The 21,888-nt window shown below is 41.5% G+C and overlaps 2 protein-coding genes across 5 annotated transcripts in view; one reads left to right on the top strand and one right to left on the bottom strand.

Moving 5' to 3' along the window:
• Positions 1-228: 228 nt before the first annotated feature.
• LOC118905760 (translation initiation factor IF-2-like) lies at positions 229-3,061 on the bottom strand. The gene is made up of 3 exons (XM_036872564.1): positions 2,943-3,061; positions 1,905-2,554; positions 229-1,010 (listed from the first exon to the last, which is right to left on the bottom strand). The coding sequence occupies exons 1-3, from the start codon at positions 3,059-3,061 to the stop codon at positions 979-981; spliced, it is 801 nt and encodes a 266-aa protein (XP_036728459.1). The 3' UTR covers positions 229-978.
• SPTBN1 (spectrin beta, non-erythrocytic 1) overlaps positions 1,648-21,888 on the top strand; it is a 195,189-nt gene continuing 174,948 nt past the window's right edge. The window contains exons 1-2 of one of the 4 annotated variants that reach the window (XM_036872636.1): positions 2,529-2,584; positions 4,677-4,754. The gene's annotated coding sequence lies outside the window, so the exon portion shown is untranslated. Of the gene's footprint in view, positions 1,867-2,461; positions 2,585-4,676; positions 4,759-21,888 lie in introns of those variants that run through there. The other 3 variants (XM_036872634.1, XM_036872635.1, XM_036872637.1) reach the window with 3 other exon arrangements.

The raw sequence follows: 21,888 nt of genomic DNA, 5'->3' as shown, positions 1-21,888 counted from the left end.
TCAACAAATATTTTTTGAGTACCTTTTAAATGCCTGCTACGTACAAGCAGTGAACAAAGAACCCTGCCTTTCGAGAGTTTACCTGGTTGTGTTGATGAACCTTGTGAGAAAAATGTTAAATCATTTGCCGTCCTCAATTTTTTTCATATACATCAAATATAAACTTTTGGTCAAACATTCAAACTGATGGCGAAAGCCTAAAAGGAAGAATCATCTTCACTTTGCGGAGACTATTTTGTTTAGTTTTATTTTAAAAGATTCATGAAAAATACATACAAAAATATAAATCCATCATGTCTACTGATTTGAGACATAAGCATGATCCTAGCTGTTTGACTATTATCATCATTATTATTTATTTTTTGAAAAAATTTTTATTCAGGTATTGAGGGTCAGATCTTTAGGAGAAAAGCCTTAGGGCTTTTTTTAAACAACGGAGAAGGCCCCTCTTCGCTCTGAAGGCTTAGGGTGCCGCTTTGGGCACTTACAGAGCAGGCAGAAAGTCAGTTTCTCCAGGCTGTTTTCTAAAGAGCATTTCTATTCGTGGTCCTGGTGATGACACCATCTTTTCTCCTCAACAGTGGCGGTTCCAGAATTTCTACATAGCTTCGGGGATTGCGAGGGTAGGCAAGCTGGTTGAGAATCGGCTCTAGCACTTGCCAAGTCTCGAGGAAACGTCCCGTGTCCATCTCACGGTACATGGGTAGGGGGAGAACTCAAGCCCTCAGGCCATCGCGGGGCCTCCACCGCACCCGGGACGTCCCCACTTCCTAGGAGTGGCTCGGGAAGGGCACCCGAATCAGGCTAAAGTGAGCCGGCTTCACGGCGAGAGAGGCAAGAGTTGGACGAACCACTTGTAGGGTCTATTACCAGCTACCCCGAGGGAAAGGGTGAAAAATCACTCATAAAGGAGGAAGATCTTGACTTCGCCGAGGAACAACCGCCTTCCCTCCATCGCCCAGGTTTCCCACGGAGAGGTCACCACCGGTCTTCATCAGGCTGGGCAGAACCTATAAGGCATCACCACCTAGAACTAAAACTAAACAACCAAACGACTCTCCAAAGCCTCCCTCAACACGCTCTCTCCATTGCGTTCCAAACGCAAACATCGAGGGCCAAAAGAGGCTGCACGAGTCACGTAGAAAATTAGGCTGCCCTTTTCCATGGCGATAATCGAATTAGCCTCAAATTAAACATGAAATTGGCCCTTGCCGGCTGTGGGGACAAAGCCCCCATTGTCCCTTGACTCGGACAGCGCGGCGGCGGTGCCCACCCTGCCCAGGCCAGCCCCGGCCAGTCCCCGCGGCAGGGGACAAGGTCGGCGCTGGGCCAGGGCAGAGGCTCCGCGGGGAAAGCGTGGACGCGCCCGAGGTTCGGGTCGCGCGCGGAGCAGGCGCCGGGTGGGCGGCTGCGGGTCTCTCGGCGAGCGCGGAGGGCCGGCGGCAGAGGGAAACCGAGGAGGGAGGAGCGCAGCAGAGGGGTGGAGGGTGTGCGGGAGAGAGCGTGTGCGCGCGCGTGTGCGCGCACCCGGCGCCTGCCCGCGTCCGCGCCCTCCCTCTCCCCGCCCCTCGCCCCCTCCCTGCAGCTCCCTCCCGTCCTCCCCCCGCCCCGCGCTCCCGCCCAACCCCCGGAATCAGTGCAGCTGTTGCCGAGCAGGCTGCGGATTCCTCCAGTCCCTCCCTCGGCCGCCTCTCCGCCCGGAGCGAGCGCGCAGCCCCGCGCAACAGCGCCCACCGGTCCCGTCCTGTGAGCCCCGGCCCCAGCCGCGGACAGCCCCGCGGAGTCGCCTCCCGGCCCACCCGCCCGGCCGCCGAGGAGCGGGAGGAGGACGGGACCCCGGCGCCCCCACCCCCCTATCCGCGGGAGGTAGGTAGGGGGCCTGAGGCAGGAAGATGCCAACTCACTGGGGCTGTCTCCCGGGCTGGCTCCTGGGCGGCGGGAGGAGGGGCGCGGGCCCAGGCCGGGAGGACGCGGCTGTCCCGCCGTTGCCCTGCGCCCGGGGAGCGGGGTGGGGGCGGGGAAGCTGTAGAGCCCGGGCGGGGGCGGCGCGGGGAGCCGGGTCTCCAGTGGCGTCTGAGTACGCGGGCGGTGCGGGGCGGGGGGCGGGGGGCGGGGGGCGGCGGGCTCCGCAGTGAGGCGGTCGCAGAGCAGCCGTGCGCACCGCGGCCGCCCAGCCTCATCCCTGGACGCATTGGGGCCGATTCCTTCCCCGCCTCCGCCGCCTCCTCCCTCCAGCCGGGCGCAGCGGCCCCCGGCGCGGGGGTGGTTGCGAAGTGGGCAGACGGGAGGGTGTATTTTCGGGTGCCCTCTCTCTAGCCCCGGCTGGTGGCGAGCGGGGGCGGTGTTGACAGGGCCGGGCTTTGAGCGTAACGGTACGGGAGATGCGGCCAGGCGTGGTCCCGGCTGCGCCGCGCTGCAGCTGAAACGGAGGCGGCGGCCCGGCGCCCCCACCCCCGCCCATCCTCGCGCCCGCCCCCCGCCCTCCCTGCCGTCCCCGCTCTCCCAGGGCTGGGCGGGAGCCGCCTCGGGTCGCGGAGCCGCCGCGGCGCCCGCCCTTCAGCTCCTGCCACCCTCTCTTCAACAGGTTTGTGCCAGCGCGGGGACCCTCCGGGCTTGCCTTTGGGGAGGTGGGCTGGAAGCCCCTCTGGTCATCAGCCCTCGCACGACGCCCGCGGCCCTCTTTTTGGGGGGAGCCTTCCCTTTGTTTTTGTGATAGGAAAGATGCCAAGTGCCTGCCGTCAGATGGGGAGGGGGGAGTGTTGTGGGCATCGGTACACAAACCGTGTCCGTTATTTTTCCAGTCAAAAGCCGGGCCAGATAGTAAGTGAGGAGAGGGCGAGTATGGGGGTGCTTCGGCGGAGGAGAAAAATGGATTCGGTGGGGTTTATCTGGACGGGGATGTGATTTTTTTTGGCAAGATGGATGGCTCACGGTGCCCTTGCCGTGATGCAGCACAATGCAGCAGTATCGCAGCCTCCCCTGGTTCTCGCTGGCGGGGCTTGGCAAGGCCACTCGGCGCCTGCGGCCCCCGCCGGGCCCCACCCAGGCCCAGGGCTGCCATTGGCCGAGACTCGGAGCTGCTTCTACCTTGTCATGCTGCTTCAGCTGGATGTGGCGTCGGGAGGACCAGGTCACCTAGTAGTGAGGGAGGGGAGTCTTCTCTTTGGGTAACCCCCTCCCGCCTAGCCTGTTGGGCCGTGCTGGGATGAAGGGGTGTCCTGCAGTGCTAATGCGGGCAGAGGGAGTCGGCCTGCGGCTGCGGACCGGAATCTGATCTCCGACCGAGGGACCTGAACCGTAGGGAGGGGCTGCCGGGAGGACCGGGCCCAGTGGTGTGCGGAGGCAGTGGTGCAGTCTGTGTTGGGAGTCGCAGCGTCTTTTCACCCGTAATCCGTAAACCACAACCCAACTCTCCATCAATTTCATCATATGTGAAAGTTGATGTTTATTATTTGGTGCTTTACAGCTACGACATTACGGTACCTCTGTGTTTGATCAATACTAAGAGTATGAATTTTTCCTGTAGGAAACCATTTTTTGAAATGAAACCATTGATATATTTTAGTTCATATGTCCCTGAGACATTTTAAAAAATATTAACATTCAGTAAATTGTTTTAAAAAGAAGTTACATATGTTTTTGATGGATGGAAAATGATTTTTTTAACCTCTATTTGCTTTGTTTTCATCGTTTGCTTTTTCTGTAATCAAATACGTTTACATATTCGGATTCTTTATTAAGGATTATTTGGTAAATGTGTCATGGTTGATGGTAAATTGGTATTAAGATTGGCTTTGATAGCCAAGTTAAGTCTCCAGTCATGAATAATGGGATTGTGGTGGTAACTGATTGCATTTGTTTGTTTATATATATATGTACTTTTTATATACATATATTTTGCAGATGTGGCTGGGGAGGGGATTGTGAAGGGCAGACCACCAGGGCCTGTGTAGCTGGTATCTGGTCAGAAGGAGATGTTCCAACATCCTCATCTATTTAGTCTGGGGTAGTACCCAAGGAATTTCCTTTATAAATGCCACTTCTACAATTCAGTGTGGGATGGCAAATGAGATACATTTCAGATTTCACCCCAGGCTCTTCTAGAATGTATAGGTGAAAAAGAGAATTTCAGTATGTTAACTGGAAGGGAAGATCAGTGTTTCAAAGCAAGGGTGTGTCTGCTTTTATTTTTTAAATCTCTAATGAACCCAAGTTAGTGGCATTTGATTTTATGTGGCTCTGCAGAATAGAATTGACTGCAGATTGTGTGGTTTATGTGCATTATTTTCAGTAATAGAGGGCCATTAAAAGGTGGAATTTTTTAGATTTGGGCTAAATCTTTGTGCTGGTTGTATAAAATCATGTTGCATTATGATGTTTTGGAGTATTCCTTCCATAGATTATCCAGACATTTTGGATTTACTGTGTTGTAAGAAAATACCCTGTGTTGATGTCACAGGAAGTTTAGCTGTTCTGACTTACCAGGGGCAGAATTCTGTTAGGTTAAGCTCTTTGTAACTCTGTTGGCTCTGGATAGACCAAACCTTCATCAGAGAGAATGAGAAATACTGGGGCAGTGAAGAAACTGCTGTCACTTGGACGTCTTCTGCTGTGCAGGCTTTCGGTAAAGAGCATCTCTCGGATGAGAGTAGTAACAACTGTCTGTGATGTTGCAGGAGCAAGCGACAAGACCTCACTCTACTAGTGACACATCCTTAGCAGAGACTTGGCATTGGCAGAGTTTCCTTGGAAGGGTATGTGAGTGGTTATTTTGTCTTGCTGTATGAAAGTATGACTTTACATGTAGAAGTACTATTTTGAGATGGGAGGATTTTACTACTTCTAAACAGACATAGGCATGATGAGGGGAAATTATTCGGTGTGGTTTTTGTTGAGATAATAAGCTTTTCGTTTTAACAGCATATTCTTAGAGAGAATTTTAAAGCCCAACATATATATTTTTTACATGCAGTGATAGGATGCTCCTTTAATTTTGTGGGGCCCCCCACCAACATCTGCATGAAAATCAGGCCTTAATTAATGTTTTGTGAATATCTTTATGGTAGTCCTGGTTTCTTCCTTTGAGACTTTTGGGAATGTAAACCATTCTTCCATAAGGAAAGGGCTAATACCCCTGCTGGAAAAGCGATTTCTCTAGGTCTGTGGAGGTGAGTAAAACCTCTCCTGGAGTTCTCTTGGAAGTTTTCAGTCTTTGCTGTTTCTCAAAGCACCTTTTCTTTGCAAAAGACCTAGTTTAGTACTCTTGATTTTTTTCTGATAACAGGCATCCTGTATCCAAGTTTTTATAGTGTAGGAATAACGTCATCAATCTCTACTTTGGGGGAAAATGAAACGGTCTCAATTAGATACTCTCATATTTCTATTTTTAAACATCACCAGAGAAGGCATTTTCATGATGTCTCTTGCTACCATAGTGAGGTGAGGTTCGTGGGCCAGCAACATCAGGACAGGATCACTTACGAAGTAGGAGCTTGTTGTATATGTAAATCCTTAGAGGCTCAGTCCTTTCCAATCAAAATTTGCATTTTAACATGACCCCTAAGTGGTCTGTATGGACATTAAATTGAGAAACTGCTCTGCTCCTTCAGCTAAAAGGCTTCCATATCAAAAGGTTCTTACTAGTATCTTACTTTTGTCTTTTGCTGAAGTATCAGCACATTTTTTCCCCTTGCATCACTAAGAAATTGATGCATGTGTTGTAAGTTATTTAATACAGAAATATTTAATTTAAAATTCTTCTGTAATCTTTAGGTGGAAGAGCTCTATTTACTATGTTTATTTAGATTAATCAATTTTTTAGGTTCTTTTCTAAAACACCTCTAATGTTGAAAAAACAAACTCCCCACCCCCCCCAGAAGAAGGCATTAGTTTTGAGATAGCAGAACTGGAGTCCAGGAAGCTAAACCCCTGACCATAGGGTCCCCTCTACTACCTCTGCTCTCCTCTGGCATCTTGTTCTCTGTCATCAGCTATTTTTCCTGGTGTATTCAATATCCTGACCTTCTGGTTCATTTTTTTCCCTTAAAGTTGTTTTTTATTAAGTGATTTGTATATACAAAATAATGTTCATAAAAGATATATTACAGAATCACAAGCCAATGGACACTCAGGCAGCCACCACTTAGTTCAAGAAGAAGAACCTATTATACGTTCAGAGTCCCCTATGTGCCCCTCTGTCATCCCATCTGAAGCAACCACGGTCCTGAATTTTGTGTTTATCATTCCCTTGCTCTTCTTTATGGGTTATCCTTTTAAAAATTCTTATTTATTTTATATGTTTCAGAACTTTATATAAATGAAATTACACTTTACGTATTTTTCTGTGACTTGTCCTTTCAGATTAACATATTCCTGAGACTCCTTCATTTTGTTGCTGTAGTTCATTCATTTTCACTGCTGTGTAGTATTTCACCATGGCTTATTTATTCTTTCTACTGTAGATGGAGATTTGGATTGATTTTAGTTTTTTTTTTTTTCTTTGCTATATAAAAGGACTGCTATGAATGGGTCTCCTACAGTCCTTATTATGTATGTGGGGATACATGCACATGCACACAAACATATTATTTGTTTTTCTCTCTCTCAGGAATGAAATTTGCTGGCTCATAGGGTATATGCATCATCAACCTTACTAGATAATGCCAAACCTTATTAGATAATGCCAAAGAGATTGTATTGATTATATTCCTATTAGAAGTGTACAGATGTTATAGTTTTTCCACAACCTTGCCAGACTTCAGAATGTTGTCCAGTCATATTTGTGAAATGTTATCTCATTGTGCTTTTTATTTGCAATTTCCCTGATTATTGAGGTTAAGTATATATTTATAGTATTGACCTTTTGGGTTCCCTCTTTTGTTAAGTCCTTGTTTAGTCTTTTGTCTGTATGTCTTTTAGATATTTTTCTTATTGATTGATTTAATGTAGATTGCCTAATAATCCCTTGTGGATTATATGTGTTGCAAAAACTACCTCCCAGTTTGTGTTTTTTTTTTTTTAAACTCTTCGTGGTTTATTTTGATGAACAGTCACTCATAATTTCAGTAGAAACATAATCAAGTTTTTGTCCTTTAAGGTCTGTAAGGATGATTATGTTGTTGCAGAAAATTTTCCCTTAGTTTGGAAAGAGCTTGTGTTTTAGAGTCAAACAGATCTGGGCTCAAATCCTAATGCTATTGTATACCAGCGATGTGGTCACATCTAGGTCCTTGGGTTAGTTCATTACTCTTGGAATCACGATTTCCTCATCAGTAAAGTTGAAATAATAATACTTCCTCATACAGTTGTGAGATAGCAGTGTACAGTGCTAGGCACATAGTAGGTGTTCAGCTGATAACGGTTCCATTCCTTTCTCTTTGGACTATCCAAGCTATACCAGCCACTGACCCCTCTTGGAGTGCTTTCTCAAAACTACCTTAACATTTTTATGCCAAAAGAGCTATTATTCTTTTATTTTTTTAAATTCTGTGTTACCAATGGAATTTTTATATTTATTAACACAGGCTGTGCAAGACCACTTAGTGGAAACCCTTTGTCAGTTCAGTTTCCTGTTCTTGAAAGTAGTGTGATTATAGTTCTTTTACCAAGAAGCACTTATATGAATGTTATTCCTTTGCTGCTACTCTAAGATTACTTTGCAATATGGTTTTTAATGCAGTAAATAACTATTGGGTACCTTCTGTAGCCAAGGCTTGTCATTGGGTTAGGATGATGGTGGTGTGGGCTGGCTTAAAGGTGAATAAGAATTAGTTCCTGAATCCAAGGACTTTATACTCCTAACGTATAGAATATACTCTCTATATGTACACGGAAGGTAAAGATCTTTTATTGACCAGGTGTGTGACTTCAGCAAGCCATTAATCTTTCTGGTCTCAGATCTAAATTTATCAAATGAAAAACTTAGATGAAATCCTAGTGGGGGTTAAAACCTGGCACATGGGCACCACTCCCTGTGTCCCTGGGAGGCATAGAAAATCAATCAGGGTGCTCTTTCTGCAGAGCTGAGATGGGGCCCCAGGAACACCCTCAATACAGTGTTCGAGTCAGGAACTGCCAACTGATCGGATCTGGCACTTAGGTTTCAAGATCCTGTACACCTAAAATTCTGTGATGGTATTTGAGTAACACAACACTTTGGCAGTTGTTCAAAACACAGTGGAACAGGAAGAAACTGGAAGCAAGGAGACAGGAAAGAGGTGATGGTGAAGGTCCAGAGATTAAGGAAGCAATTGATGGTGGAGGCTGAGAGAATGAGGAGGAGGGGAGAGATGGGAGAAAGGTTGTGAAGACCCAATCCTTTGCTGACAATTTGCAGGGTGACTGGATGGGAGTGGACCTGAGTGGATAAGGAGCTAAAATAAAGGGTTCAGAATCGAATAATGACAAAGAGCATGGTTGTCACCATGATGACGGAAGTAGACAGGTTAAGGGGAAGAGTGGCTATCTGGTTGGGAAGAGAATCAGTTTTGTGTTTAAACATGTTGAATTTGAGGTTCTGGCAGAACCCTTCGTGGAGATAATGCTCAAGAAGTTGAAGGAGACAGGTCAGGGCTAGGGTGGCTGAGGAGAGGCTGTTGGATGCAGGAGTCCCGAGCCTTGGGCTCTGGAATTACTCCAACTTGTCACTCCATGCACTGGCTAATTGACCTTGGGCAAGCTGCCTTGACCTCTCTGTGAGCCTCAGTATCTTCATCTGCAAAATGGTGGTATTGACAGTTTCTGTCACAAAGGATTATGAAAGCTAAGTGGGATAATCCAGTGCCATCACAATACGTTTTAATTATCATAAAACGTGGAATTTTTGCTTAGTTTGTCTCACTTTTATGCTTCCTTTCAAATAATTTGATTTATTCAGAAAAGATACATTCCAGTAAACAATACCATCATGCAGATAAATAATGTTACGTCTATATTAAACTTGTCCTTATGTCTAATTAGTAGGAAGAGCAAACCTGATTAATACTTATTTTTAATAAATAAGAAAACGCTAAAACCCTAGTGCTTAGGGAAAGGATAGGAACATAGTTTGTAAAAGAAGACAGCATAGAAGCCAATAACCATATTCAATTGTTCAAACCCACCAGTAATATGAAATAAGAACTAAAACAATTAGATTAATTTTCCACTTAAATTGGTAGGTAATGCTCTCTGGGATGCTGTGAGATTGGGCCTCTGCATCACGTGTTGGGAGAATATTTGGATTAATACAAACTGAGTGGAAAACGGGGTCCTTTATATATAACAGAAAACTTAAATGTTTATGCCTTTTGGGCTGAAATTCCCCTTGTAGTTCTGTAATCTAAAGAAGGAATTAAAAAATAAGGACAGGCTTTTAAGCAGGGGATTTTCTTAGCAATATTAATAGTGAAAAAGCAAATGTGGCATAGTCAAAATAAATTATGGCACAGGCATAGGATAGAATTCAATGTACTGCTTAAAATAACGGTTTGTTAGAGTATTAACTGAAAAGGGAAAATGCTAACAATATAATATTCCGTGGAAATATCTGTATGCAAAGCCTGTACATATGGTATAACTCCAGTTTTGTTATATTAAAGACTGGAAGGAAATACATTAAAATATTAATGGTTTGCTTTAGATGGTGGGTTGATGGTGGATTTTCCTTTCATATAAGAAAGGAAATTCCTATGACTTAATGTTTCTCATTTGGAGTTTTGAAATATCTTACAAATAGAGAAGAGTACAGTAAATAATATAATAGACTAACCATGAGGATCATTTTTTAAGTAATAAAAAAAAGCAATCAACCATTTAGTTTTTAAAAAAGAAATGAAAAAAGTAGCCTGGCCAATTGGTAGATTATTGTTAGGGGATGGTTTAAGAGTCCGAAGGGTTGTCATATCTGTCCTCTGCACTTATCTAGAGCATGGGAAAACATCAGCATCTGTAAGTCACCTTCTGAAGGGTGTGGGTCTGAGAAGGGGTAGAGCATTCAGATGTAATGGAATGATAGCTAGACACCACTAGTCTGGGTCAGCTTAAAGAGTGGGGGAAGACCAGGTTTCTTTATTATTTCCAAACCGCACACTTGTGTGACGAGAGCAGTGGAATTCTGTGACATATTTGTTCTCACTTGTAGAAGCCCAACACTGCTGCTGGAACTAATTTTTGTAACCATTAGGCCACCAGGTTTCATTGGTATTGGTCAGAAATGTAGATAAAATTCCAAGTGAAATACTGTATGCTAACACATATATATGGAATCTAAAAAAAAAAAAAACAACGTTCTGAAGAACCTAGGGGCAGGACAGGAATAAAGACACAGATGTAGAGAATGGACTTGAGGACACGGAGAGGGGGAAGGGTAAGCTGGGACGAAGTGAGAGAGTGGCATGGACTTATATATACTACCAAATGTAAAATAGATAGCTAGCGGGAAGCAGCCGCATAGCACAGGGAGATAAGCTCGGTGCTTTGTGACCACCTAGAGGGGTGGGATAGGGAGGGTGGGAGGGAGGAAGACGTGAGAGGGAAGAGATATGGTGATATATGTATATGTATAACTGATTCACTTTGTTATACAGCAGAAACTAACACACCATTGTAAAGCAATTATACTCCAATAAAGATGTTAAAAAAAAAATTCTGAGTGAAAATTTTAAAATAAAAATGACTCCAGATTTAGATTACTTCCAATTAATGGTTTCTCAGCATCTCAGGAATATTCAGGCTAAGAGTGGGAGGAATGAATTTTAATGATACTCTTTCTTTTTTCTTATGAAAGAAATTCTTATATAATGTTATATATGACATTTATGTATGTATATAATGATATCTATTTTATCTGTCTATCACATAAATGAGAAAGAGAGATGTGTGTGATTGAGAAAGCTCCACCATGAAGGAGACAAAGGGCTATTTTAAGACTTTTTAAGTGGGGAATTTTATAGAGATAGTATTTTGAAGGAAGGTGAATCCCAGGAATGAGTCACTCTTTGTCCTTAGCTGGTGGAGGGAAATGTTTGAGAGGGAAATAGTACTTTCTGTTTATGGTCCACGTCCTCAACTGTATTGGTACTTTGTAAAATGTAGCATTATAAAAATGAACTAATTACGTCAGGAATTTGTATTTTTTCTCTGCCATGAACCTTTAAATGGGGGGGGGGGGGGGGGGGGTTGATTGAGGAGGGGTTCAGGTGAAGTGTGCTTTGAGATATGAAAGTAAGATGTTATAACTTCAAGATTGCTTTAAAATTGGCCCTTGTATAAGCATCATAATTCCATTCTTAGTGAACTCTAAAGAACCATTTGACATCTCTGCTCTAGGATCCTAGAGTTCCTTGCTGATTCTGATCTTTAACATATAAACTTGAAGCCATTACTTAGGCAGTAAAATCTGTATCAGAATATAACTACGAATTTTTTACTCAACAGATGAAATAGGAATGAAATTTAGAATGACATATGAATAGAATTTATTCTTTTGAAATATATATGTTCAGTGTTTAATTTGTATAATTAAATATGTCTCTGCTTAGTAAGTTCATTAGCCTAACAGTGGTTATCTCTGGGTGATGGGATTGTGGAGTTCTAATTTCATCTCTCCATGTATTCCAAATTTTTTGAAAATACTTACCAATAAACTTTTGATCTTTATTAAAAATATCCTAACACCAGAACCACACGTCATTTTAGCTGGATAAAAAACTAATGAGTGAAATGATTAATCAGCTAAATATACCCTCTGCTGTTCAATTTTTTTCTACCAGGGCTTTCAGAAAGGCAGCATTAATAGTACTGTGAAGGTGTAAAGAACGCCGAAGTTTTGAAAAGATTTTTTCATTCCTCATTTAAATGTGTCAGGTTTGTTAGAGCCTTGCCATTTCCGTGGAGTGTGGGAAAGATGTAGAAACTGGGCCCAAGGGAGCCTGACAGAAGCATCATCTGGGTGAGACCAGCCTCGAATGGCTACTGCCTTTGGTTCTGGATGAAATTTCTTGTTGTTTCCCTACCCTCTTGGATGGCTGTTTCAGGGATAATTTTGTCCTGGTGTGTTTGCTTCAAGGCCAAATCTAAATGTTTCAAGGGCTACACACATTTTTTCAAAGTGTTCTTCACCAGCTGTACAGAGTCTTGGGGTGGGATAATGCATACTTTTATCACGGTCTAGGGGCTTTTTTTCCGCCCCCCCCCCTTTTATCTTATTTAAAGGGAAAAAAACCTAGATTCTTCCCTAAGGCAATACTTATTATTTTCTCTGTGATGTTTAAACATTTTCCATTGTATTTTATAACCTGTAGCGTAGGAGTGCTTTATAGGGAGAACAATCATCTTAAAAGCTAAAATATTCATTTTCTTCACCTTTTAGAATCCCTGAATTTTTGAGTGTCTGCTACTATATACAGTATGTTAGGTTTTTTCTGAATAGTTTATGTAGAATATATACTTTCAAAAAGGTATAAATTAACATAAAATCATAACATAACAATTTCAAAATTTTCAAAATAATATTTATTACCAAAATAATAAATATTGTAGAGCATATGGAAAATAAAAATGAACACAAAGAAGAAAATTAAAATCACTGACCCCATTCAGTGACCCCAGAGACATGCAGTTATCATTTTGGTGTTTGTCTTTTAAACCTTTTTCCCTCTGTACATATTTGTTCGTCTCATGAATAAGGGTCAGTCCTCAAATCTCAAGCTAAAGATGTAAAGTTTTCACAGTCTGAATAATCCCTTGATGTTTATCACCCTTCCAGTTGGTACATGTAGCATGACAGAACATAATATCTTATTACTACTGGCAATATTTAAAACTGTGGCTTATGGATACTGTCGGTTTCCCTGAGTTGTTTCAGTGGCGGGGTATTAAGGAAAACGGCAAAGATTGAGAGAATCCCAAATTTGCTTATTGTAGATACTTCTCTTCTTTAAAAAAAATTGTTTTATAGTGGAAAAGTACCAGAAATTAAGCTATCATTAGATAATGTGTGCTGTTTGTTTTGAGAGGAATTCCCATCAGAGTTGCATTAATTCCCTGAGAGACATCTCCGTATGCTTCGGACAACATCTGATTTTACTTTTGTCTTCAGATTTCAGAGTTTTTGGAACCAGCTACCCTATAAAGTGTTGCAAATGGAATGGATGTGGTTATTATAATCTTGGTTTTAAATGTAATAAATTTTACTGGGCTGGATTTGGTTGTAATTGTTGAAAGCATACAGTATAGCTCAGCTTTCCTAGGGTATTTGTATTAGCTGAACTCTTTAAAATTCTATCTTCAGATCCGGGATCTATTTCAAGGAGAAAAAGCAATATACGTATTTGATTATGCAAACCAGTTTCTTAAGCCATGGGACCTCAGATGGATGGATGTGATGCAGGTGACTTGCTGGCACTTCTTTGTTGCCTTAATTCTAGTATAGTTGGCCTCTTCCTGAAGAAGGTGCTAATAGGGTTTCTTCATGTGCTGAGGGAAAGAGGGAGTGGGAAGAGGGGAGAAATACCTTTTCATTGGAAGAGAAAGAAAGCCCTTGCCAGCAATTTCTGTGAGGTACTTTGTGGTTGTTACTGGTCTCACTTGGGTTAGTTGGCCACAAGGAAAAATGGCAAATGATCTTCTTCCCAGGTTTAAACACTAAGGCCAGTGGTGGCACCTTGCACAGTTTAGAGGGGAAATCTGAGCTGGGCCTGGTGGTGGATGGAGCTGGGCTGGGTGATGGATGGAGCAGGGTTGGGTGATGGAGCTCAGGTACACTCTGGACTTCCTCTCTCCAAATGAGGGATTGTTCAGAAACTCCCAACCTGGTGGGAGTCATTCTCTTTGAGGGTGGCCAAAACCCATCAAGGGAAATGTTTGCTGGTTAATGTGCCTGGGCTGACTGAAGCCTGGAGTAGGGAGGGATCTCATCTTGACCTACAGGCAGCTTCAAACGTTGAGTCTTGGCACCTGGGGAGGCACTGAGCTGAGACAGTGCCCTGTGTCTGGTCCCGGTGCCCCAGGTTAGGGAGTGTAGGAGGCTTGAATGTAGCCTTATCTGGACCTTTGACTGGATGAGCACACCTGTCTCTATTTTAGGAGGCGAGTGGTTAGAGGTATCAGTTGGGTAACTTCTCTGAAAGGGGCCTGGTCCTTCTCACAGCGAGGCTGACAGCTCCGTGCTGCCAGCTGCCCTTAAATACCCGACTTATCTCCTGGGGCGGAGTCGAAGAAGCACCCTGATCCTGGAGCAGAGACATCTGTGTGCCATTTGAGCAGAAGAGAAACCAGTGCACACTTTGTGTTTTATTCTTTAACGTAGGTTTTTTTGTTTTGGGGGGTTTTTTTTTTGGTCTGTTTGTTTGTTTTTAAATCAACACCCACTGCAGAAGAAATTCCTGAATTTCCCTGATAATCAGGATGATTTCTCATTTCGAAAGGCTTGTTTTGCTTTTTAAGTATGTGTTCCTGACATTAAGAACATCAGCTTTCATCCTAGTTCTAAAAATCTTTGATTCAGAAAGGGTGAAAGTTTAATTAGACGGCAGGCTAATTTATTGTCTTGTTCCTGAGGAAGACTGTTCTTGTCTGTCAGTTGAATTTTATATATATTGATATACATATATATATATATATATATATATATATATATATATTTCCAGCTCTGAAGAATGATTTTGTTAGGGTATGTTTGCATGAATATTTTATTCTTAATTATAATATATTGTCCTTTGGACTATACCCTTGTTAAAGGAAACTTGTTCACATGAAATAAAAATATCTTTAGTGGGTCATGCTTGAGAACTGCTTCTCAGTCTTCTCAACTTTTGAAGTCAGTAGTTTTTTAATGTAAAGAGTGTATCGATAGCTGGCCCATCACTGGAATGTTGTGCAGCTGTGCAGACCATGAGGAGCAAATGTGCTAATTAAATATATTTTTTTTTTAGCAAGAATGGAATGTAACAGCATGTGGTTAACCATTCCAGTTTGTTTTTGAAGAGGACTTTTTTTTTGGCCAAATACTAACAATTAGAGAGTACATTGACTTAGAGGATGTAATGTTATGTTAAATCGTTCTTTTCACGGAAGTAATGGGACTCATTAAATCCTGAGTTTATCCTTTAAAATACACCCTGATTAATAATCTGCCTCAAAATGTAGGCAGTGGCTGCATGACCAGGGTCTAGCATCTGTAGTCGGGATTTGATCTTGTTTTTTTCCCTCTGTATCCGTTCTCCTTCCTTGGTTGGTGAGTATTCAGCCTTTCTCTGGGCACTGACACACAGCATTTCCTCCCAGCTTGAACAGTATTCCGATACTTGTTTTGGGGACCCATGTGAATTGGATCATTTGGATTAAGCTGCATCCACACAGATGGTGCTCTGATTTTTTTTTTTTTTTTTAGTCAGACATTGTTCAAAGTGAACGGATGGGAATAAATGGCAGGTTGGTTGTGTAATGTGGCAACATCTTACTTAGTGTGTCTTTAGAGATAAGTGGGGTGAGATTCCAGCAAGGCTGTGCATAAAAAATTAGAATGTGTTGGAGAACTGCCAAGAGATTGGGAGCAAGCTGTGTGACAAGCACCGATGCAGCTTTGTCCTGCCTTAAAATAGCTACAGTTTAACAAAATATCTTGAAACTTGTCATTTCACTTGAGCAAAGAATTGGAATAGAGGTGGTGGCTTTCCTCTTTAGCAAGGTTTATTTTTATTTATTTATCTTTTTGTTCCAGTAATCTTAAATCTTGTGACTATATGGAGGAAAACACTTCTGTGTAACATCAAATCTTGCATGGTTTTACCTGGACTAATGAGTAATGCGTTCTGCCAGACTTCACGTGGAGGTTCCCCTGCCCTACCTACTCCACTCACTGCAAAATATGCAGTCTTTGTGGTTTGAATGAAAATTGGGGCCCTGAAGGTTTTAAAAAAAAGTCCTATATTTTATGTATCTGACTGTCATTTGTATATGAATTATTGATGGTTGGATGCCAAAACATTGTAGAAGCAGAATAAAAGGCATTTGGTTAACTGTCATGCAAAATCTTGTTTTTTTCTTCGCTTACTCACTTTTTGACTTCGTGTCATTGGCCATTTGTCTGCAGTACTTGATTCTTGTGTGTAATTGATTTACTTCCTGACTGTGGTCTTTCAAAATTGTTTTTAATTGCAAGGCTTGTTTTTTTAAATCAGCATGGTAGAAACAAGGTGGGGGGGCGGGGCTGTGCAGTCTTTAGGAGGAGTCCCGTGCGGGGCGCTGGGAGCCTGATGGGGACATGAACAGGCCGGTGGGGGTGGTGGGTTGGGTGGCTGGGTGGAGGCGGGGGCTGCCTGTGGGGATAATCCAAAGAACCTGTTAGTTTGGGTTCTGTGAAGATGAAATCTTTAAAAATGCAGTATTTGGATTACTGAGTGGAACTAAAATAAGAACAGAGGATTTAGATGTTAACTGTAACAGGAAAACAGTGAGTGAACTTTATCTTAAAGCACTTATATACAAACCAAGTTCCTAGTAAGAATTTTCTGAAAGTTGGTATTAACAGATATCTTAATTATCCTCTAAAGTCTGTTAGAAGTTTGGACTTGGACTAATTGCAATAATTTTAAGCTTTTTAGAGTGCCCCGCAAATGGCTTTGTTTCTTTTATTTTGCTGTCTGCATATCTATAATATTTTGAATTTTGCTTTGCCACTTTTCGTATCTTACATGTATTTCAGAGGGCTTCTCCTTGTACGGAAACATTATTTCTGGCTCTATGTAAGTACCTTATACAGAGATTTATAGTTTCTAATTATTAGGTCTTTGGTCAGTAAAGTTAAGGTTACTTTTCTAGGTGTGTTTTCAGAATCTGTAAAAAACATTTTGTTTTTTTTTACAACATGAAAAATATTTTGTAGAAAATGTGGAGATACTTAGCTTCTGAGAAGTATTGATCTTTTTCATTCGTAAATGGCAAATGACTTCTCTATGTGGTATGGTTGATGTATTGGAAAATTTCTTGACGATTTCTAAACTTTTTAAATTATGCTTTTGCCTTTCCCTTCTTTTACACATTCCCTTTTTTTTAAAACATACTCTTGGATAGCCATGCTGGTAAGTTGAATTCAGAAGGTGTGAACCGTGAGCCAGAGCCACCAACCAGTTCCCTTTTTACTTAACACACCATTATCTGATCTGCTTGTGAAACTTGATTTTGGGTTATTTTCATCTCAGACCATTCTTTTAATCTTGCAAGAGAGTTCAGTCATTCAGTGTAAGCAGTGAAAAGCAGGCAAAAAGTAAAATATTTGAATATCCCTTTTCTGGATTATTGTCTAAATTAGAAAATCATTCATTTTAATTTTATACATGCATATAGCATAGTATCTCTCTTTGTATGCCTTGTATTGCCACAAGCTTATAAGACTAGGGACAAATAAGGTTAGCATTTAAAATATTCCAGACATAAAAATTTACGGAATTTGCTTATATATGTTGGGGGACACACAGAACAGACCCAGGGTTTTAATTGGCTCTTTGTGCCGTGTGAAGGCAGATGGAAACGTTACAGAAATCTGCTGCAGATGGCAGTGGGGTGGACAGGTGAGGACCACGTGGAAGTTCATACCAGGGGTAGGTGGAGCAGTGAGTTGGTTTATGAAATGCTAGCTGTCTTAGATGTTTCTACAGCTGTTGTCAGCTAGCTGAAAATAAATTGAACTTGTTAAAATGGTAACAGTTTTGCTGTCTGAATAGGTTTAGATAAAATATTGCTTTAGATGCCTATAAAGATGTTTATTGTTAACATTATTATTGTAATAGAAAAAAAATTGGTAAGAACCCAAATGTCCATCGTTGGTAGGTTAGAGGAAGGAATATTATGGAGGCAGTACAATGTAGTGGTTAAGAGTGCTCACCCAGGGGCTGCCTGGGTCTGGATCCCGACTCTCCCATGGATTCACTTTGTGACCTTGGGCAAGTCATTAACCCTACTCTGTCTCAGTTTCCTCGTCTGTAAGATGGGCACAATTGTAATACAGGCCTTAGAGAGTTATTGTCAGGATTAAATATGTTAACGTAAGTAAAGTGATTAGTCTAATACCTGGCAAATATATAACTATTAGTTATTATTATACTGATAAAAATATTATTATTATTGAAAACCTAATAACATAGAAAAGTTTTTAATATAAGGGGAAAAAAGCAGAACACAGGATTATATTAATGGTATGATCTCAACTATGTACAAAAACAAAGAAAAAGAAATAAGAAAATACTCCAAATATTAATTTTGGGAGAGAGTGGTAGGATTACTTGTGATTTTTATTTTTGTCTCCATGCTTTTCTGTATTTTCCAGTGTTCTACAATCAGTATGTCTTTTATAATTTAAAAAGATAAACTTTGTTTGGAAAAGTGAATGTTATCCATTGCAAGCAATTAGTATGTTAATTACAAGAACATCCTGTTTATTCTTTAAAAGCTCCAGGTCTTCCATTTGGCCAAAGTTTGCCCCCTTTTGATTCTACAATACTTTCACATTCTTACAAAGTGCATTAGAGTAATGACACGCCAAACTATTTTTTAAAAAATTTCATAGTTCAGGTGTTTCTACTAATTCAGACTAATGGTGTAATAAAAAGAATGTAGACAGGTATAGTTATATGAAAGCTGTTTATTGGTGGTATGATCTTAGACGAATTATGTAATAGAATTTTGGTTTTCTCATGTGAAAGGGAGATGATGCCAACAGTTATCATCTACCAACTATCACATTGTCAAGATTAAAAGCAGCAATCTGTACACTTTGTTTCTCAGGGTCTGGCACATTATAGGCACTCGGTAAGTGTTGTTGCTACCCTCACTGCCCACCCGTGCCAACAAACTAAACTGCAAACAGGCTAAACTTGGCCACTTCAAATAGTCCATACCATGGCATTTAGTTTTAGCTCACTGATCTTTAGATCTTTGAGATTCTGTAGACCAAAGTGGCCTTCTTAAAGATGCATCCTTGTTGTATGCTTATTGTACTATCTATCTCCCCATCCTTCAAATATTTCTATCTCTACATTTATTTTCTCACTTCAATTTATATTGTCACTTTAGTCAATTTATATTGACTTATTTAAGAAAATTTACCTCCATAGCATATCAGGCAGGTTAGGCTGGTGCTGCAGTAACATCTCCAAAATCTCAGTGGGTTAAACCCACAGAAGTGCATTCCTCATTCATATTTTATGTCCATCATAGGATGGCAGGGGTCTCTCCCCCATGTTTTTCTCCCTTAGGAACTCTGGCTGATGGGTCCTCTAAGTCAGTGACCAGAACTAGTCACACGACCTTGCCCAGCTGCAGGGGGGAGCAGGCAAGTGTAATCTACCCATGTGACCAGAAAGAGAAGAGACTGGCTATTATGAGCATTAGAAGTTTCTGACCAAACGTAGATGATGGTATAGGTAATACAGTCTAACTTGGCATTTCTTACCAAGTTTTTGAAGTACTAGTTTTGCAGTATGTTAACGTGTTATTTAAAAGAATGCTAGGTGAAGTAAAATGTAATGGGTTTCTTTAGTGAGGGACTTCTCAGAGCCTTTATAAGCTGATAGGCATTGTAGAGGGGAGAGTGATGTATGTTGTTTCCCAAATTTAGCTGACTTTGGAATTCTTTTTTTTTTTTTCATAGCCTCTCTTAGGCCAGGGTTTCATAGAATATGCTTTGGGATGCCCTCATCATCTAGTCTGTTCTCATACAAGGGAAAACTATTAGAATCACGTTTTAATTATTACATATGCTGGGGAGAAGCTTTGTATTTATTGTTTGCTAGAAGAGTTGATTATTTGAAGAGTCTGGTTTCTGCGATTATGAATCAAATTGCAGGCAATGTTGTTTTAAAATTTTAGTCATTGGTTACATGCCTGTGTTGAATCCGTAGGATTTTGTCTTCATTTAGTTGCTTTTGTGTTCTAAACTTACCACTGAAAAGAGAGAGGTAAACAAACCAGGACCGCACATCTTTGTGGTGATAAAAGATTAAATTGGTTTGAGCAGATGGCCCAAACACATATAATTGTTTATTGGTTTCTGCATTTTTCTTGATTCTCTCTGACTTTCCATAACAAATTTTCTAGAAGTTTTGACGTTACTGAAATGAGGGCTCTGATAAGAAGGAGAGGGACAACTTTTGTCAAGAGGTATTACTTATTTCTCTGCCAGAAGGCTTTGGATTTAAACGTGGTGTTTGTTGCCAGGGATTTATGCCTGCATATGTAACAAATCTCAATATGGAAGTTTTCACTGAAATGTGGCTGTAAACTTCATGCAGTAAAACTTCAGGTGAGAAGGTAAGGTGCTCCTCCTGTTTCATAACTATGCATGAGTAGAACTTTATCATGACTAACTCCCAGACCTTTGAGCTTATGGCTTTTTTTGTTAAGTGATGAAGTCAGTTTCTGTGAAAAATCATGTGAAATCCAGGCTGAGAATTCAGTCTTCATTTTCTGTTTTGTTTTTTTCCTTTGTGAGCGAAAGGACGTGAAGGGCCGTTGCTGTTACGTGACAGGAAGCACACTTGTAAAGCTATCGGTCAAATCAGCAGCCCCAATCCCGCCCCTTTCCCACTGCTTTTATAATCAGGACCTGACCAGCAGTAAACTTGCCTGTGAGGATTTGAGTCAGGAAAAAACCTTCTTTGGAGCCATGGTTCCTAGTTTTGTCCTTTTTGTTGATTTTAGTGTCGTTGTAGAAGAAGCATTCATGACCCACCACAAAAATAAACAGTAAAAAACATTTTTCACATGGGCTGGGGATGACAGGAGTCAAACTTAATATATCAAGGAGTATGACAGACATGAGAATGTCACTGTTCACCACAGGGCTGCTTCTGGGCCAGGTCACAGGACCGTTGTCTTTCAGGTGTTCGACCACCTCAGATGCTTGTGTTGGCTTTCAGTAAAGGTAGCTTTGGTGTAAGTCTGCTTTTGAGAGAGGAGCATTGATTTCCTCACCCTTGGGGACCTGTAGTGGTGTCCTTTCCTGGACCACCCTTGTGGACCAACCAGCTGAGAAGCCAGATGTTAGGAGGGTTTGCGGTGGAGCAGAGTTTTCACGTTGTAGGCCGCAGTGCACGGTCAGGAAGACTGTAGGGAGTATGTAGAATTGGACGTTTCAGGGCCAGGCAGGACCCTGTAGACCTTAGTCCGTCCACTCTATTGTATAAGGAGGAGATAAGCTAAGAGAGAGCAAGTAAAGTCACACAGCCTCAAGTGTTAAGGGCTGACATTACCATGTTAAGTGGGTGACACTTTCTTCTGAAGCATTTGCAGATATGTGGGAACACTTAGTCTGCTTGTGACCATTTCCTTGTGCTGAACCTTGAGAGGCATCTTACTTCTTGGACCACTTGTGATGCATTTCACAATTATGTATATGAGGAGAGCCTACAAGTTAATGCTCATGTTCTGTGTCTTCATGCTGTCAAACTAGCATTAATGTTTATTGGGAAAATAGTGTTTTGCCAAAGATTTTTTTTAAAAAAGAAGAGAGGTTTTTATTATAGGGAAAGAAGGAAAGCTCATTGTGTATGGAACTAAAAACCAGCACATAGAGCATGCGCACCTTTGTTTTAATATAAATAGCAACAACCAAGCCCTGGCTGCCCAGACCAGGTTGAAGGAAGATGAAGGTCATTCCAAAATAGAAAAGGATCTAGTTAAATATTACTCTGATTAGTCGAGTAAGTTTAAAAATTTTTAGACCCAGTGATGTGGATATAGGTTGGCTGAGGAATTCTCTCTGCTCACAGGTGATTTGTGCTGTGTATTATCAATGATTTAAAGGGAGATAAAGGACAGTTCTGAAAAACATGACCCTCACCTACCCCCTGCCTTCAACTCACTTTGATTTGTAACCCTGCGGGATGTCTAGTAAAAAGGTTAATCTCATCT

The sequence above is a fragment of the Balaenoptera musculus genome, chromosome 13 (assembly GCF_009873245.2).
Source record: "Balaenoptera musculus isolate JJ_BM4_2016_0621 chromosome 13, mBalMus1.pri.v3, whole genome shotgun sequence".
Lineage (NCBI taxonomy): Eukaryota > Metazoa > Chordata > Mammalia > Artiodactyla > Balaenopteridae > Balaenoptera > Balaenoptera musculus.
Note: the sequence above shows the minus strand (reverse complement) of the source record. Positions and strands in the feature narration are given on the sequence as shown.

Excerpts from the sequence above, each read along its gene's own strand:
- LOC118905760 (XM_036872564.1), bottom strand. The coding sequence starts at position 3,061 with ATGGCAGCCCTGGGCCTGGGTGGGGCCCGGCGGGGGCCGCAGGCGCCG. Across the intron at positions 2,555-2,942 it reads CTGCATTGTGCTGCATCACG|GGCGGGCGCCGCGGCGGCTC; the intron begins GCAAGGGCACCG and ends CAGGAGCTGAAG. Across the intron at positions 1,011-1,904 it reads CAGCCCGGGAGACAGCCCCA|GTTCTGCCCAGCCTGATGAA; the intron begins GTGAGTTGGCAT and ends GATGCCTTATAG.